Genomic DNA, 16,006 nt, shown 5'->3' with positions numbered 1-16,006 from the left:
TTTCTCAACAAGCTGAACCTGATGTGATTACGTTTAAATTTAAGTTGGAACATCTCCGCGCTCTGCTTAAGGAGGTATTATCCACTCTGGATGATTGTGACAATTTGGTCATCCCAGAGAAGCTATGTAAAATGGACAAGTTCCTAGAGGTCCCGGGGCTCCCAGAAGCTTTTCCTATACCCAAGCGGGTGGCGGACTTTGTAAATAAAGAATGGGAAAGGCCCGGTATTCCTTTCGTCCCTCCCCCCATATTTAAAAAATTGTTTCCTATGGTCGACCCCAGAAAGGACTTATGGCAGACAGTCCCCAAGGTCGAGGGAGCGGTTTCCACTTTAAACAAACGCACCACTATACCCATAGAAGATAGTTGTGCTTTCAAAGATCCTATGGATAAAAAATTAGAAGGTTTACTTAAAAAGATGTTTGTTCAGCAGGGTTACCTTCTACAACCAATTTCATGCATTGTCCCTGTCGCTACAGCCGCATGTTTCTGGTTCGATGAGCTGGTAAAGGCGGTCGATAGTGATTCTCCTCCTTATGAGGAGATTATGGACAGAATCAATGCTCTCAAATTGGCTAATTCTTTCACCCTAGACGCCACTTTGCAATTGGCTAGGTTAGCGGCTAAGAATTCTGGGTTTGCTATTGTGGCGCGCAGAGCGCTTTGGTTGAAATCTTGGTCAGCTGATGCGTCTTCCAAGAACAAGCTACTTAACATTCCTTTCAAGGGGAAAACGCTGTTTGGCCCTGACTTGAAAGAGATTATCTCTGATATCACTGGGGGTAAGGGCCATGCCCTTCCTCAGGATCGGCCTTTCAAGGCCAAAAATAAACCTAATTTTCGTCCCTTTCGTAGAAACGGACCAGCCCAAAGTGCTACGTCCTCTAAGCAAGAGGGTAATACTTCTCAAGCCAAGCAAGCTTGGAGACCAATGCAAGGCTGGAACAAGGGAAAGCAGGCCAAGAAACCTGCCACTGCTACCAAGACAGCATGAAATGTTGGCCCCCGATCCGGGACCGGATCTGGTGGGGGGCAGACTCTCTCTCTTCGCTCAGGCTTGGGCAAGAGATGTTCTGGATCCTTGGACACTAGAAATAGTCTCCCAAGGTTATCTTCTGGAATTCAAGGGGCTTCCCCCAAGGGGGAGGTTCCACAGGTCTCAGTTGTCTTCAGACCACATAAAAAGACAGGCATTCTTACATTGTGTAGAAGACCTGTTAACAATGGGAGTGATTCATCCTGTTCCATTAGGAGAACAAGGGATGGGGTTCTACTCCAATCTGTTCATAGTTCCCAAAAAAGAGGGAACGTTCAGACCAATCTTAGATCTCAAGATCTTAAACAAGTTTCTCAAGGTTCCATCGTTCAAGATGGAAACCATTCGAACAATTCTTCCTTCCATCCAGGAAGGTCAATTCATGACCACGGTGGATTTAAAGGATGCGTATCTACATATTCCTATCCACAAGGAACATCATCGGTTCCTAAGGTTCGCATTCCTGGACAAGCATTACCAGTTCGTGGCGCTTCCTTTCGGATTAGCCACTGCTCCAAGGATTTTCACAAAGGTACTAGGGTCCCTTCTAGCTGTGCTAAGACCAAGGGGCATTGCTGTAGTACCTTACTTGGACGACATTCTGATTCAAGCGTCGTCCCTTCCTCAAGCAAAGGCTCACACGGACATCATCCTGGCCTTTCTCAGATCTTCGGAAAGTGAACGTGGAAAAGAGTTCTCTATCTCCGTCGACAAGGGTTCCCTTCTTGGGAACAATAATAGACTCCTTAGAAATGAGGATTTTTCTGACAGAGGCCAGAAAAACAAGACTTCTAGACTCTTGTCGGATACTTCATTCCGTTCCTCTTCCTTCCATAGCGCAGTGCATGGAAGTGATAGGTTTGATGGTAGCGGCAATGGACATAGTTCCTTTTGCGCGCATTCATCTAAGACCATTACAACTGTGCATGCTCAGTCAGTGGAATGGGGACTATACAGACTTGTCTCCGAGGATACCAGTAAATCAGAGGACCAGAGACTCACTCCGTTGGTGGCTGTCCCTGGACAACCTGTCACAAGGGATGACCTTCCGCAGACCAGAGTGGGTCATTGTCACGACCGACGCCAGTCTGATGGGCTGGGGCGCGGTCTGGGGATCCCTGAAAGCTCAGGGTCTTTGGTCTCGGGAAGAATCTCTTCTACCGATAAATATTCTGGAACTGAGAGCGATATTCAATGCTCTCAAGGCTTGGCCTCAGCTAGCGAGGGCCAAGTTCATACGGTTTCAATCAGACAACATGACAACTGTTGCGTACATCAACCATCAGGGGGGAACAAGGAGTTCCCTGGCGATGGAAGAAGTGACCAAAATCATTCAATGGGCGGAGTCTCACTCCTGCCACCTGTCTGCAATCCACATCCCAGGAGTGGAAAATTGGGAAGCGGATTTTCTGAGTCGTCAGACATTGCATCCGGGGGAGTGGGAACTCCATCCGGAAATCTTTGTCCAAATCACTCAACTGTGGGGCATTCCAGACATGGATCTGATGGCCTCTCGTCAGAACTTCAAAGTTCCTTGCTACGGGTCCAGATCCAGGGATCCCAAGGCGGCTCTAGTGGATGCACTAGTAGCACCTTGGACCTTCAAACTAGCTTATGTATTCCCGCCGTTTCCTCTCATCCCCAGGCTGGTAGCCAGGATCAATCAGGAGAGGGCGTCGGTGATCTTGATAGCTCCTGCGTGGCCACGCAGGACTTGGTATGCAGATCTGGTGAATATGTCATCGGCTCCACCATGGAAGCTACCTTTGAGACGAGACCTTCTTGTTCAAGGTCCGTTCGAACATCCGAATCTGGTCTCACTCCAGCTGACTGCTTGGAGATTGAACGCTTGATCTTATCGAAGCGAGGGTTCTCAGATTCTGTTATCGATACTCTTGTTCAGGCCAGAAAGCCTGTAACTAGAAAGATTTACCACAAAATTTGGAAAAAATATATCTGTTGGTGTGAATCTAAAGGATTCCCTTGGGACAAGGTTAAGATTCCTAAGATTCTATCCTTCCTTCAAGAAGGATTGGAAAAAGGATTATCTGCAAGTTCCCTGAAGGGACAGATTTCTGCCTTGTCTGTGTTACTTCACAAAAAGCTGGCAGCTGTGCCAGATGTTCAAGCCTTTGTTCAGGCTCTGGTTAGAATCAAGCCTGTTTACAAACCTTTGACTCCTCCTTGGAGTCTCAACTTAGTTCTTTCAGTTCTTCAGGGGGTTCCGTTTGAACCCTTACATTCCGTTGATATTAAGTTATTATCTTGGAAAGTTTTGTTTTTGGTTGCAATTTCTTCTGCTAGAAGAGTTTCAGAATTATCTGCTCTGCAGTGTTCTCCTCCTTATCTGGTGTTCCATGCAGATAAGGTGGTTTTACGTACTAAACCTGGTTTTCTTCCAAAAGTTGTTTCTAACAAAAACATTAACCAGGAGATTATCGTACCTTCTCTGTGCCCGAAACCAGTTTCAAAGAAGGAACGTTTGTTGCACAATTTGGATGTTGTTCGCGCTCTAAAATTCTATTTAGACGCTACAAAGGATTTTAGACAAACATCTTCCTTGTTTGTTGTTTATTCCGGTAAAAGGAGAGGTCAAAAAGCAACTTCTACCTCTCTCTCTTTTTGGATTAAAAGCATCATCAGATTGGCTTACGAGACTGCCGGACGGCAGCCTCCCGAAAGAATCACAGCTCATTCCACTAGGGCTGTGGCTTCCACATGGGCCTTCAAGAACGAGGCTTCTGTTGATCAGATATGTGGGGCAGCGACTTGGTCTTCACTGCACACTTTTACCAAATTTTACAAGTTTGATACTTTTGCTTCTTCTGAGGCTATTTTTGGGAGAAAGGTTTTGCAAGCCGTGGTGCCTTCCATCTAGGTGACCTGATTTGCTCCCTCCCATCATCCGTGTCCTAAAGCTTTGGTATTGGTTCCCACAAGTAAGGATGACGCCGTGGACCGGACACACCTATGTTGGAGAAAACAGAATTTATGTTTACCTGATAAATTACTTTCTCCAACGGTGTGTCCGGTCCACGGCCCGCCCTGGTTTTTTAATCAGGTCTGATTATTTATTTTCTTTAACTACAGTCACCACGGTATCATATGGTTTCTCCTATGCAAATATTCCTCCTTAACGTCGGTCGAATGACTGGGGTAGGCGGAGCCTAGGAGGGATCATGTGACCAGCTTTGCTGGGCTCTTTGCCATTTCCTGTTGGGGAAGAGAATATCCCACAAGTAAGGATGACGCCGTGGACCGGACACACCGTTGGAGAAAGTAATTTATCAGGTAAACATAAATTCTGTTATTAAACACTGCGGTGTCATTGGTTTAAGAAAAGCTTAGTCAGCATATGTCATTGAAGCATAATGAGACTAGGGGCTGATTTTCAAATACTTCCCAGGATGGAGAGAAATTATCAGCTTATTTTACTGAGCACTATATTGTCTCTTTTTACATAAAGAAAATAATAGTGAACTCTCCTTAATGGGATAAATAGTCCCTAAAATAAAAATGCCCTTTAAAACAATTCCTGAGGAGCCTCATAATACTGATGGGGCATCTGTTCTCACCAGACCAGAGATATTTAGAGAATCGTGCACTTAAATACCATTTTTTTTTTGTTTTTTCTTACAGACATGAATTTCAACTACTTTTTATTTATTTTTTTAGCCCTTAAAGGGATAGCAAACCAACATTTTAATCTATTTCAAAATAATGCTAAATATTAATGCTATTTGTATTTATTACCTACTAAAGGATACTTGTTGTTTGCCTGTGTTTTCTCTTCAATATTCTTAATTCTGCCAAACCCACAAGTATTTTTTATTATACAGGAGGCCCTATAATGAAGTTCTACCTAGGTAAAACCATCATGGTGGCCCGCATGCACAGTTGTAGGCCATCATAGATTCACACATGTGCATAGTGGATCGCATCTGCTATTCCAGAAGTAAATAAAAGCTATGTTAAGCCACAGCGCAATTTTGCCGCAGGGGCTTACAATTGTAGATGCGCTCTTCAAAAGAAATAATGATGTATGACATGGAGGTTTGTTGTGCACAAGCAATTTCTGATTTTCATTATTGCACATGTGATTTTCAGCAACACAGTGGAATTGATAGACTCTAGCATGTCAAATGGATCATTGGGAACACATTAACCCCTTAATAACCACAGCACTTTTACCTTTTCTGTCCGTTTGGGACCAAGGCTATTTTTACATTTCTGCGGTGTGTGTGTTTAGCTGTAATTTTCCTCTTACTCATTTACTGTACCCACACATATTATATACTGTTTTTCTCACCATTAAATGGACTTTCTAAAGATACCATTTTCATCATATCTTATAATTTACTGTAAAAAAAAATATAAAATATGAGACAAAAATGGAAAAAAGCACACTTTTTCTAACTTTGACCCCCAAAATCTGTTATACATCTACATCCACCAAAAAACACCCATGCTAAATAGTTTCTAAATTTTTTCCTGAGTTTAGAAACACCCAATGTTTACATCTTCTTTGCTTTTTTTGCAAGTTATAGGGCAATAAATACAAGTAGCACTTTTCCAAACCATTTTTTTTTTTCAAAATTAGCACTAGTTACATTGGAACACGGATATCTTTCAGGAATCCTTGAATATCCCTTGACATGTATATATATATATATATATATATTATTTTTTTTTAGAAGACATCCCAAAGTATTGATCTAGGCAAATTTTGGTATATTTCATGCCACCATTTAACAGCGAAATGCGATCAAATAAAAAAAATCGTTCACTTTTTCACAATTTTTTTCACAAACTTTAGGTTTCTCACTGAAATTATTTACAAACAGCTTGTGCAATTATGGCACAAATGGTTGTAAATGATTCTCTGGGATCCCCTTTGTTCAGAAATAGCAGACATATATGGCTTGGCTTTGGCGTTGCTTTTTGGTAATTAGAAGGCAGCTAAATGCAACTGCACAGCACACGTGTATTATGCCCAGCAGTGAAGGGGTTAATTAGGGAGCTTGTAGGGTTAATTTTAGCTTTAGTGTAGTGTAGTAGAAAACCCAAAGTATTGATCTATGCCCATTTTGGTATATTTCATGCCACCATTTCACCGGCAAATGCGATCAAATAAAAAAATCGTTCACTTTTTCACAAACGTTTTCACAAATTTTAGGTTTCTCACTGAAATTATTTACAAACAGCTTATGCAATTATGGCACAAATGGTTGTAAATGCTTCTCTGGGATCCCCTTTGATCAGAAATAGCAGACATATATGGCTTTGGTGTTGTTTTTTGGTAATTTGAAGGCCGCTAAATGCTGCTGCAGTGCAGGGTTAATTAGGTAGCTTGTAGGAAGCTTGTATGGTTAATTTTAGCTTTAGTATAGAGATCAGCCTCCCACCTGACACATCCCACCCCCTGATCCCTCCCAAACAGCTCTCTTCCATCCTCCACCCCACAATTGTCCCCGCCATCTTAAGTACTGGCAGAAAATCTGCCAGTACTAAAATAAAAGTTTTGTTTTGTTTTTTTCCTAAAAAAAAATATTCTGCTGTGTAGGATCCCCCCTTAGCCCCCAACCTCCCTGATTCTCCCCATACAGCTCTCTAACCCTCCACCCTCTATCTATTTGCCACCATCTTGGGTACTGGCAGCTGTCTGTTAGTTTTTTTTATTTTTAAAAGTAACAATTTATATTTTCTGTAGTGTAGCTGCCCCACCTCAATACCCTACCCACCCTTCCACTCCCAGATCCCTTCCCTAGCACATTTGATACCACCCTCCCTCTCCCTCCTTTCAATTTTTCTTTACTGATCGCCGGTAAATGTGGCGCCCTCCCCCCCCCCCCCGCTGTAACCGCGTCACTTGAGGATCCGGTCCCAGATATTTCAGACGGATGTCGCCATCAAAGGGCCACCCACCCGCCTACTACAGCTCCCACCCACCAACGATCAGCCCCATCGATGGCCAATGCTCTATCTGCATCGGTGGGGTAAAAAGGGTATTGCAGTGACGCCTGAATATCTAGGCATCACTGCAATACCCTGGGAGCTTCAAACCCCAGAGGACGTGCCAGGAACATCCTTGGTTGTTGAGGGTTTTTTTGTAGGACGTTCCTGGCACGTCCTCGGTCGTTAAGGGGTTAAAGGTGAGAAAAATCACAGTGCACTGTCCCTTTAAACTAACATAAAAACCCAATTTTTTAATTTCATGATTCAGGTAGAACATGCAATTTTAAACAACTTTCTAATTTACTTCTATTATCAAATTGTCTTTGTTCTTTGTTATATTTTGTTGAAAAACAGGGATAAAAGCTCAGGACTGTGCACATGTCTAGAGCACTATATGGCAATAGTTTTGCAAGAATGTTATTCATATGCAAGAGCACTAGATGACATCACTATTTCCTGCCATGTAGTGCTCCAGACACCTACCTAGATGTCTCTTGAACAAAGTATACAATGGGAATGAAGCAAATTTGATAATAGAAGTAAATTGGAAACATTTTTAAAATTGTTTGCTTTGTCTGAATCACAAAATAAAGTTTTTGGGTTTCATATCCCTTTTAAGTATGAATCAACAAGGTTCCCAGTCAGGGAAACTGTCTGTTTGGATTTAGTGTTTAAGAGGCAGCATAAGCTGTGCACATTTATTACTAACCGAGTAAAAACTTGTGCAGCTCCCCCTAGTCTCATGGAATTCAGGGTTTTCAAAGATCCTGGAGAAATCACTTCAGGATGATTGTAATCTGCCACCCCTGCTAATTTGTTGGTACAGGCTGGCATGAGCAGAAGTGCACTGCAAGGGTACAACAACTGCAATCATTTGCTTTATAAATGAAGCCTTTCTTGTGTGTTTGGATGTTTTGCGCTAATCCTAAATGGACTAGATACTAAGTGGAAACTGAGAGCCATTCAATGTAAGTCAAAAACCTTAGCTAAGCCTAACACGTATTTTATTTCATAATAAGAGCTAGTTTACAAACTACACACCTTTTTATAGTTTTAATGCAATTTAAATTATCTTGATGATTTCTACTCTTGTTTTGAAAATTACTTCCTGTGTTTGCCTGGTTACTGAGATATTATTCACAATTTAAACTGGGTCTTTCTCTGAGTTATAGTTTTTGGGAACTGACCACCAATTGTTGTAGATAATGATATCTCAAGTATAAACTAAGTCCTACTTGTTTTCTACCAGCATCATACTAAGTCTATGGGAACTGGGAAAGGTTCATCATTAGGAAAATAAAGCATGCAACCAAAATCTAATTACTTCAATCCCTGGATCTCCTTTGACACCCATTGAGCCAGGAATATTGTTATCAACTCCAGGACTGCCCTGTAAAAGAAAATACATTTATATTTAAATACAATCATTCTGCTGCTGGGAATCATATCAATCAGTAAAAATATATATTTTATCTCACATTAGTGACAGAACAGCCCAACATTTTTCAATTTTCTAGAACTGTCTGTCATCTATATCTTATATTTAAACTTTCATCTCCAGAAATGCATCTATTTCTTAAATTTAAAACTGAATAATTCCCTTTAAAGCACTCACTTTAATGCATTAAACAATCAATTCCATGCTGCTGTAAAATACATTTCAAAATGTATTTTTTTTTTTGTATCAAAAAGAAATGATTATGGGGCCGATTTATTATGCTGCGAATGCAGCACTTTCCATGCAAGCCTTCAGGATCGCCGGAAACATAAGTTGAGAAGCAGCGGTCATAAGACCACTGCTCCTTAACTCATCTGCCACCTCTGAAGTGGCGGACAGCAATCAGCTTGATCAGGTACGATCAGGTTGATTGACACCTTCTGTTAGCGGCCGATTGGCCGCGAATGTGCAGGGGGTGGTATTGCACAAGCATTTCACTAGAAATGCTTGTGTAATGTTAAATGCCAACAGCATATGCTGTTGGCATTTATCAATGTCCGTCTGTCCGACAATGGATATATCGGCCCCAAATTTTCTGGCACTCTGTGCTACCACGATGTGGCTTGGTTTCATTGAATATGATTGTAGTGCTTACTAAAAAATTTTTCTTACGAATCATAATATACAGAATCTTATTCTCAATTAACAAAATGCAAAGTGAGTGAACCATAAGAAAAATATGAATCAAATCAATATTTAATTCCACTACCTTTGCCTTCAAAACAGTATAAATTATTTTAGGTACACTTGCACACAGTTTTTTTAAGAATTAGGCAGGTAGGTTGTTCCAAACATCTTGGAGATCTAACCAAATTTCTTCTGTGGATTTAGGCAACTGCAGTTGCTTCTATCCCTTCATATAATCCCAGACAGACTCGATGATGATTATGTTTAGATCAGGACTTTGTGGTGGCCTTATCACCACTTCCAGGACTCCTTGTTCTTCTTTACGCAGAATATAGTTCTTAATGACTTTGGCTATATGTTTGGGGTCATTGTCATGCTCTACAATACTCTAGGAAAAAGGAAAGCAGATTCTGCCTCTGTCTAAACAGACACCGGCTACGGCATCATCTTGAGAAACCGAGTGAAGAGAAAAGACTCAGCACTACTTCTGAAACCGGCATACATTGGAGACATTGGCCCCTATTTATCAAGGTCTGGTGAACCTGATCCGACAGTGCGGATCAGGTCCACCAGACCTCGCTGAATACGGCGAGCAATACACTCGCCGTATTCAGCATTGCACCAGCAGCTCACAAGAGCTGCTGGTGCAACACTGCCCCCTGCAGACTGGCGGACAATCGGCCGCCAGCAGGGGGCGTCAATCAACCCGATCGTACTCGATCGGGTTGATTTCCGGCGATGTCTGTCCGCCTGCTCAGAGCAGGCGGACAGGTTATGGAGCAGCGGTCTTTCTGACCGCTGCTTCATAACTGCTGTTTCTGGTGAGCCTGCAGACCCGCCAGAAACACGGGGCATCAAGCTCCATACGGAGCTTGATAAATATGCCCCATTAAGTAACTTCTTTCTCTTATACAGAGACCTACTCTACAAGCCAGCAACAGATGTCTGTGTGATCATGCAGCTTCACTAACTAACAGGCTGAGACACAGGACATTGAATTATTTCCACACCACTTATCCAGCGGTGATAAGTACTTTTATAGCACTATTCGACTATCTTTGGAATATAATATTCACCACTTAAAGGACACTATCCTATGTATATGTACATTCAATTGGAGAACATAATTGACTTTCACTACTGATTTCGTCCCCTATTACTTTGGGAATTTACACGGATAAACACAGCACTTGGACACTTTTTTCCTTTTTGTTCTCTTTTTTTTGCTGGCAATTTACACTTTTAGCCTCATATGTTTTTTTGATTTTTTTATCACTTGGTCCACCTAAGATTATTATAGTTCTTTATTTTCATATTTTTATATTTTATTTGTATAAGATCCAGATCCATATTATTGTTTTAATTGTAATAAGAATTGTCAAGAATAAGCCTATTTTCTAACTCCCACTTAGTTGTTTCTTATGTCAGTGTAAACCCAGATTCTTATATATTACATCTTTGTATTTATTATCATATTAGATATCCACACTTATATTGACGCCTATACACACCTTGTCATTAGGTATTACCTATACTTTATATCCAATTGTAGATACCATAATTGTTATCCTTAGCGCATTCCCCCTTCCATGTTTTTTCTTCTTCTTCATGCTGCAGAATAAATTTGAGGCCAATCAGATGCCTTCCTTATTATTATTATCATTTATTTGTATAGCGCCGCCAAATTCCGTAGCGCTGGATAATGTATCTGCCTGTACTTCTCAGCATTGAGGAGACCATTAATTCTGACCAAATCCCCAACTCCAGAAATGCAGCCCCAAACCTCCACCATGCTTCACTGTTGACTGCCTGCAGACGCTCATTTTTGTACTGCCCCCCCCCCCCCCTTCATTCAACAACCTGCATTCTGCACCATTTTTCTGTGCACCAATTCATTTGTTTTCATGCATAGTTGAGTGGCCACAAGTCTTCATCAAGACTATTTCTGACCAGACTTCTCTGGACAGTAAATTAGTGTAGCACGGTTCCACTGGTTTCTGCCAATTCTGAGCTGATGAGACAGATTGCAAAAGGAAGTAATCATGATATGTCTTTTATCTGCTGTTCTAAGTTTTTGTGGATGACCACTGTGTCTACGGTCCTCAATGTTGCCCATTTCGTTGTGCCTCTTCAGAAGAGCTTGTACAGAACATCTGGAAACCTCTGTCTGCCTTAACATTTCTGCCTGGGAGAGACCTTGCTGATGCAGTATAATTACCTTGTGTCTTGTTGTTGTGCTCAGTCTTGACATGATGTATGACTTTTGACTTTTAAACTATGTTCAACAATCTCACCTTGTTAGAAGAGTTTGGCTGTTTTTCACCCAGTTTTATTCCTTTACAGAGCTGTTTCTGTTTCAGTAAATGATTTTATTTCAGCCTTCATATTAAATTGATGATTATTAGATGATTAGATGATTATACCTGTTTGGTATAATTTTGTAATCATGCACCTGACTGCCTACAAAATCACTGACTTTGTGCAAGTGTATCTAGAAGAATTGATGCTGTTTTGTTTTGAAGGCAACAGGTAGTCAAACCAAATTGATTTATTAAGATTTTTCATCTTTTCACTGTCTTTGCATTTTGTTAATTAATAAAAAATAAGCTATTAACATTTCTATTTTTAAAAGCATCCCTACTTTGCAGCATTTTTTCACACCTGGATATACTGTGTATATATATATATATATATATATATATATATATATATATATATATATATATATATATATACACTGTATATTCCAGGTTTAACAGAAAATATAAAGGGAATGTTTCTTTATAATTTGCTTAAACTTAAAATAAAAGGTATTATGGACACTTAATTAATTTAGATGCACACTGCCGAAAAAGGTTTTCCACTTCTTGTCTTTAAGAAATTTTTTGAAGTACAGCAGGTCAGCCTAAAGCTTATTACATTAAAATGAGAAGGATTTTGCTTTTGCACATACTGTATGCGTTTATAAGTGCTGCCTCAGAATTTGTGCAATATTTCAGCAGGTCGATGAACTAATTACATGACTAACAAACTATGATAATTCCCTATTTTAAACCATGGCTAAAATATGTCTGGTAAATTTATATAGCTTACCTAACTTCCTTGAGGATGGATGTAGCTATACTACAATAGCCCAAAGTAATTTATTTGCAGTTATATCTGTGATGAAGATATTTGTAAACAAAACAAACAAAACAAAAACAGACCGTGTGAAATGACTTACAGGATCTCCTCGTAGTCCTGTACTTCCACGTTCTCCTGATGGACCTCTTGGACCAGGACTTCCCTGATAATGGACATGGACATAAACATTATTTAATATTAATAATACAATATGACAAACAATGCACCCTATCTATGTTACTATACATCAGTCTATGGGGCCGAATTATCAAGCTCTGAATGGAGCCTTCAGGCTTTCCGGGAACAGTAGTTATGAAGCAGCGGTCTAAAGATCGCTGCTCCATATCTTGTCCACCTGCTCTGAGGCTGCGGACATCAATCCGCCCAATCCTATACGATTGGGCTGATTGACACTCCCTGCTAGCGGCTGATTGGCTGCGAATCTGCAGGGGGCGGCATTGCACCAGCAGTTCACCAGAACTACTTGTGCAATGATAAATGCCGACAGCGTATGCTGTTGTCATATATCGATGTGCGGTGGACCAGATACGCTATATCGTATCATGTCCACTCGCACATTAATAAATCAGCCCCAATTATTCCAATCCATTTGAAGAACCATGTGAAATGTTTTGCATGATTTTCAAGTTATCTTTAATTTAAATTATAACTAATAAGATGATTGATCAACCCCAGCAGATAGAGAAATGTCTATGTCACGTTGATTGTGGATTCTTATTATGCTATATATGTGGGTGATTTGGGGAAAATAAACCCCAAATGGTTACTACAGATCAGTTTTATTTTAAACTGGATCCTAAGGAAGGCAGTTTCATTGCTGAAATGTTTTAAATCTTATTTTAATGTGGAATACATTTTACTTTTTTATGCTGCAGTCTTGTAGTTTCCATTCTGAGAAGAAAGACAACTTATCTACTTTGCTACCTGGTTTTTAGTCCTCTTCCTTAAGATGAATACTTGCTCTGGAGGTTAGTAGTATGGGGATCACTAAAGTGGATAAATGTGCCTAAAGAACCAATGCTATATATTAAAAGGGATATAATAGTCAAAACTGAAATGTGTAGGGGTGCATTTCAGTTTTGAATGGAGATATTTTTTAAATATATTTGTTTTAGCAAAATTGCTCCTAATAAATGTTAAGACTGTTTGATGGGCATATGCACATATACTATGTGTGCCCCTCATTCAAACAAGGAGCCTGCTTCTAGAGCCAGCAATGGCATATCTAAGGCCAGGTTACAAGTGGAGCACTATTTATCGCTTTTGCTCGCACACACAAACACTGCCAGAAGTAAAATAAAGTGTGGGCTAGAGCTCCTATTACAAATTTAAAGTGAAATGTTTGCATACAAGTGAAAGCCGACGCATGCTAACTTCAGTACTTCGGTTATCATAACCACGTTAGCTTCTTCTCCCCATAGACATCAGTAGAGCCCGCAAACTGGAAAAACATTTTTTTGCTTGTGTGTTAACCCAACACGCATTAGACCGACTGCACTAACCCTAAGGTAGCTATAAATATTTTACATTCCAATGTTCTTCACATAGAAGAAAATCTTTTTATTTTTAAATATATATTTCTAAATATACCTGATGTATTTTTTGTAAAATATATATTTATCTATACCTATATAAAAATCTTCATTCTGGCATAATGCAGTCATAATTGATACTTAAAACAGTTAGTCGAGAAGGTTTCCTATCACATTAACATTGTATCATTTGCTTTTAGGATGTGTGAAGACCTTGGCATCTATTTATCAACCTGTCAACTTACGGCTCCATCTTCAAGACATCCGACACGGAGCATCCTCTTCTTTCAACGTTGACTGTAGAATGAAGGTTCCTTTAAATGACGTCATCCAAGATGGCATCCCTTCAATTCTGATTGGCTGATAGAATTCTATCAGCCAATCGGAATTAAGGTAGGAAAAATCCTATTGGTTAATGCAATCAGCCAATAGGCTGATTGGATTTTCCTACCTTAATTCCGATTGGCTTATAGAATTCTATCAGCCAATCGGAATTGAAATGACGCCATCTTGGATGACGTCATTTAAAGGAACCTTCATTCTACAGTCGATGTCGAAAGAAGAGGATGCTCCGCGTCGGATGTCTTGAAGATGGAGCCGCTCCACGCTGGATGGATGAAGATAGAAGATGCCGTCTGGATGAAGACTTCTGCCTTTCTGCTTTCGCTGCTTTCCGACTCCCATTGATTCCTATGGTATCCGCGGCCTCCAGGGCGGCGGATTGAAAACCAGGTACGCTGGGCCGGAATAGTTCTGAGCGTACCTGCTAGATATTTGTTAACTAGTAAAAGTAGTCAGATTGTGCCGAACTTACATTCGGAACATCTGAAGTGACGTAAGCATCAATCTGTGTCGGACTGAGTCTGGCGGATCGTATGTTACGTCACTAAATCCTACTTTTGCCGGTTTGTAGGGTTTGATAACTAAGGCGAATCAGGCTCGCCACAAATACCCTGCGGAATTCCAGCGTATTTGCAGTTGACAGCTTGATAAATAGATGCCCTTGTGTTAACTTTCTTTCACTTTATGTGTTTAACAAGATTTCCTTGTTATATCATATATATTATCTGGGCACCTTAACTTACTCAAATCATGGCTAAATAAGTGGATTGGAATGGCTAAAAAATAGAAGCCAAATCTAATTTATTTTATATTGTTTTTTCATGTTAAATTCTTATAGGTTGGAATGGGTGTTAATATGTAGCATCAAACTTCCTTCAAAATGACATACAAACTTTTAAAGTTTGAGAACAATGATATGAAAGACTTGAAATGTGACCCACATTAATTGCTCAACTTTTTGAGGATTTTTCAGCATCTGCCTTTTTTTTTTTTTTAATTAAGGTCATATTTATATTTAGAATATCTTACTGCTTCTCCTGATTCCCCTTCTTCTCCTTTGATTCCAGGAAGCCCGGGATGCCCCTATAAAAAGTTAAATATCAGAGGAAAAAACAAAAAACTCTTATGAGCTTGCCAGTGTTAAAATATGGAAAAAATACAATGAGTCTATAAGAAAAGAAAATACCTGTTCGCCAGGGATTCCATTGATACCAGACTCGCCATCTTCATTCTAAAATTATTAGAAAATCTTAACAATTTTAAAACTTCAACATAAAATGTAAAAGGACAGTAAATAAAAAAGAAATTAAACTTTCATGATTCAGATAGACCATGCAATTTTAAACAAATTTCCCCTTTTATAATCAAATTTGCTTTGTTCTCTTGCTATCCTTTGTTAAAGAATAAACATAGGTAGGCTGATAGGAACTTAGAAGCGTGAATTTGTCTTTAGGAGTCTATGGTAGCAGAGTGTACAGCTTTGTAAACTATATCATTGTTGTCAACATTACTGCCAGATGGCTAACATGGAGCTTCTGAGCTCACCTAAGATTATTTTTAACAAAGGATACAAATAGAACTATGAAAAATTTGTTAAAAGATCTAAATAGGATGGGACTTCCGGTGGGCGGGCGCCGCGGTCGGCAGCAGGTGAATTGAGCTCCGCTCGGAATCCACATGAAAACTTTTAAAAAGTGACCTGGAACACTTGTTTTCACCCTGAAACTACTTCTTGCCTGCCCTGCTGCTGACCGGGTGCCCACTGAAAAATCCTTGGCAGATACAGCTGCCCGGAGCGGAGGGATCGCTAGGTCTGGGACCCCCTCTGTCTTTTTCAGGAGAGCTAACATCGCTCCACCACTGTGACCTGC

General features: G+C 40.1%; 1 protein-coding gene across 1 annotated transcript in view; it reads right to left on the bottom strand.

Moving 5' to 3' along the window:
* COL6A6 (collagen type VI alpha 6 chain) overlaps positions 1–16,006 on the bottom strand; it is a 308,945-nt gene that overhangs the window by 155,091 nt on the left and 137,848 nt on the right. Inside the window, exons 17-20 of the mRNA XM_053715748.1 lie at positions 15,322–15,366; positions 15,165–15,218; positions 12,341–12,403; positions 8,317–8,382 (exon numbers count right to left, since the gene is read on the bottom strand). Coding sequence (XP_053571723.1) covers positions 8,317–8,382; positions 12,341–12,403; positions 15,165–15,218; positions 15,322–15,366 — 228 coding nt within the window. The remainder of the gene's footprint in view (positions 1–8,316; positions 8,383–12,340; positions 12,404–15,164; positions 15,219–15,321; positions 15,367–16,006) is intronic.

Source organism: Bombina bombina, chromosome 5 (genome assembly GCF_027579735.1).
Source record: "Bombina bombina isolate aBomBom1 chromosome 5, aBomBom1.pri, whole genome shotgun sequence".
Lineage (NCBI taxonomy): Eukaryota > Metazoa > Chordata > Amphibia > Anura > Bombinatoridae > Bombina > Bombina bombina.
Note: the sequence above shows the minus strand (reverse complement) of the source record. Positions and strands in the feature narration are given on the sequence as shown.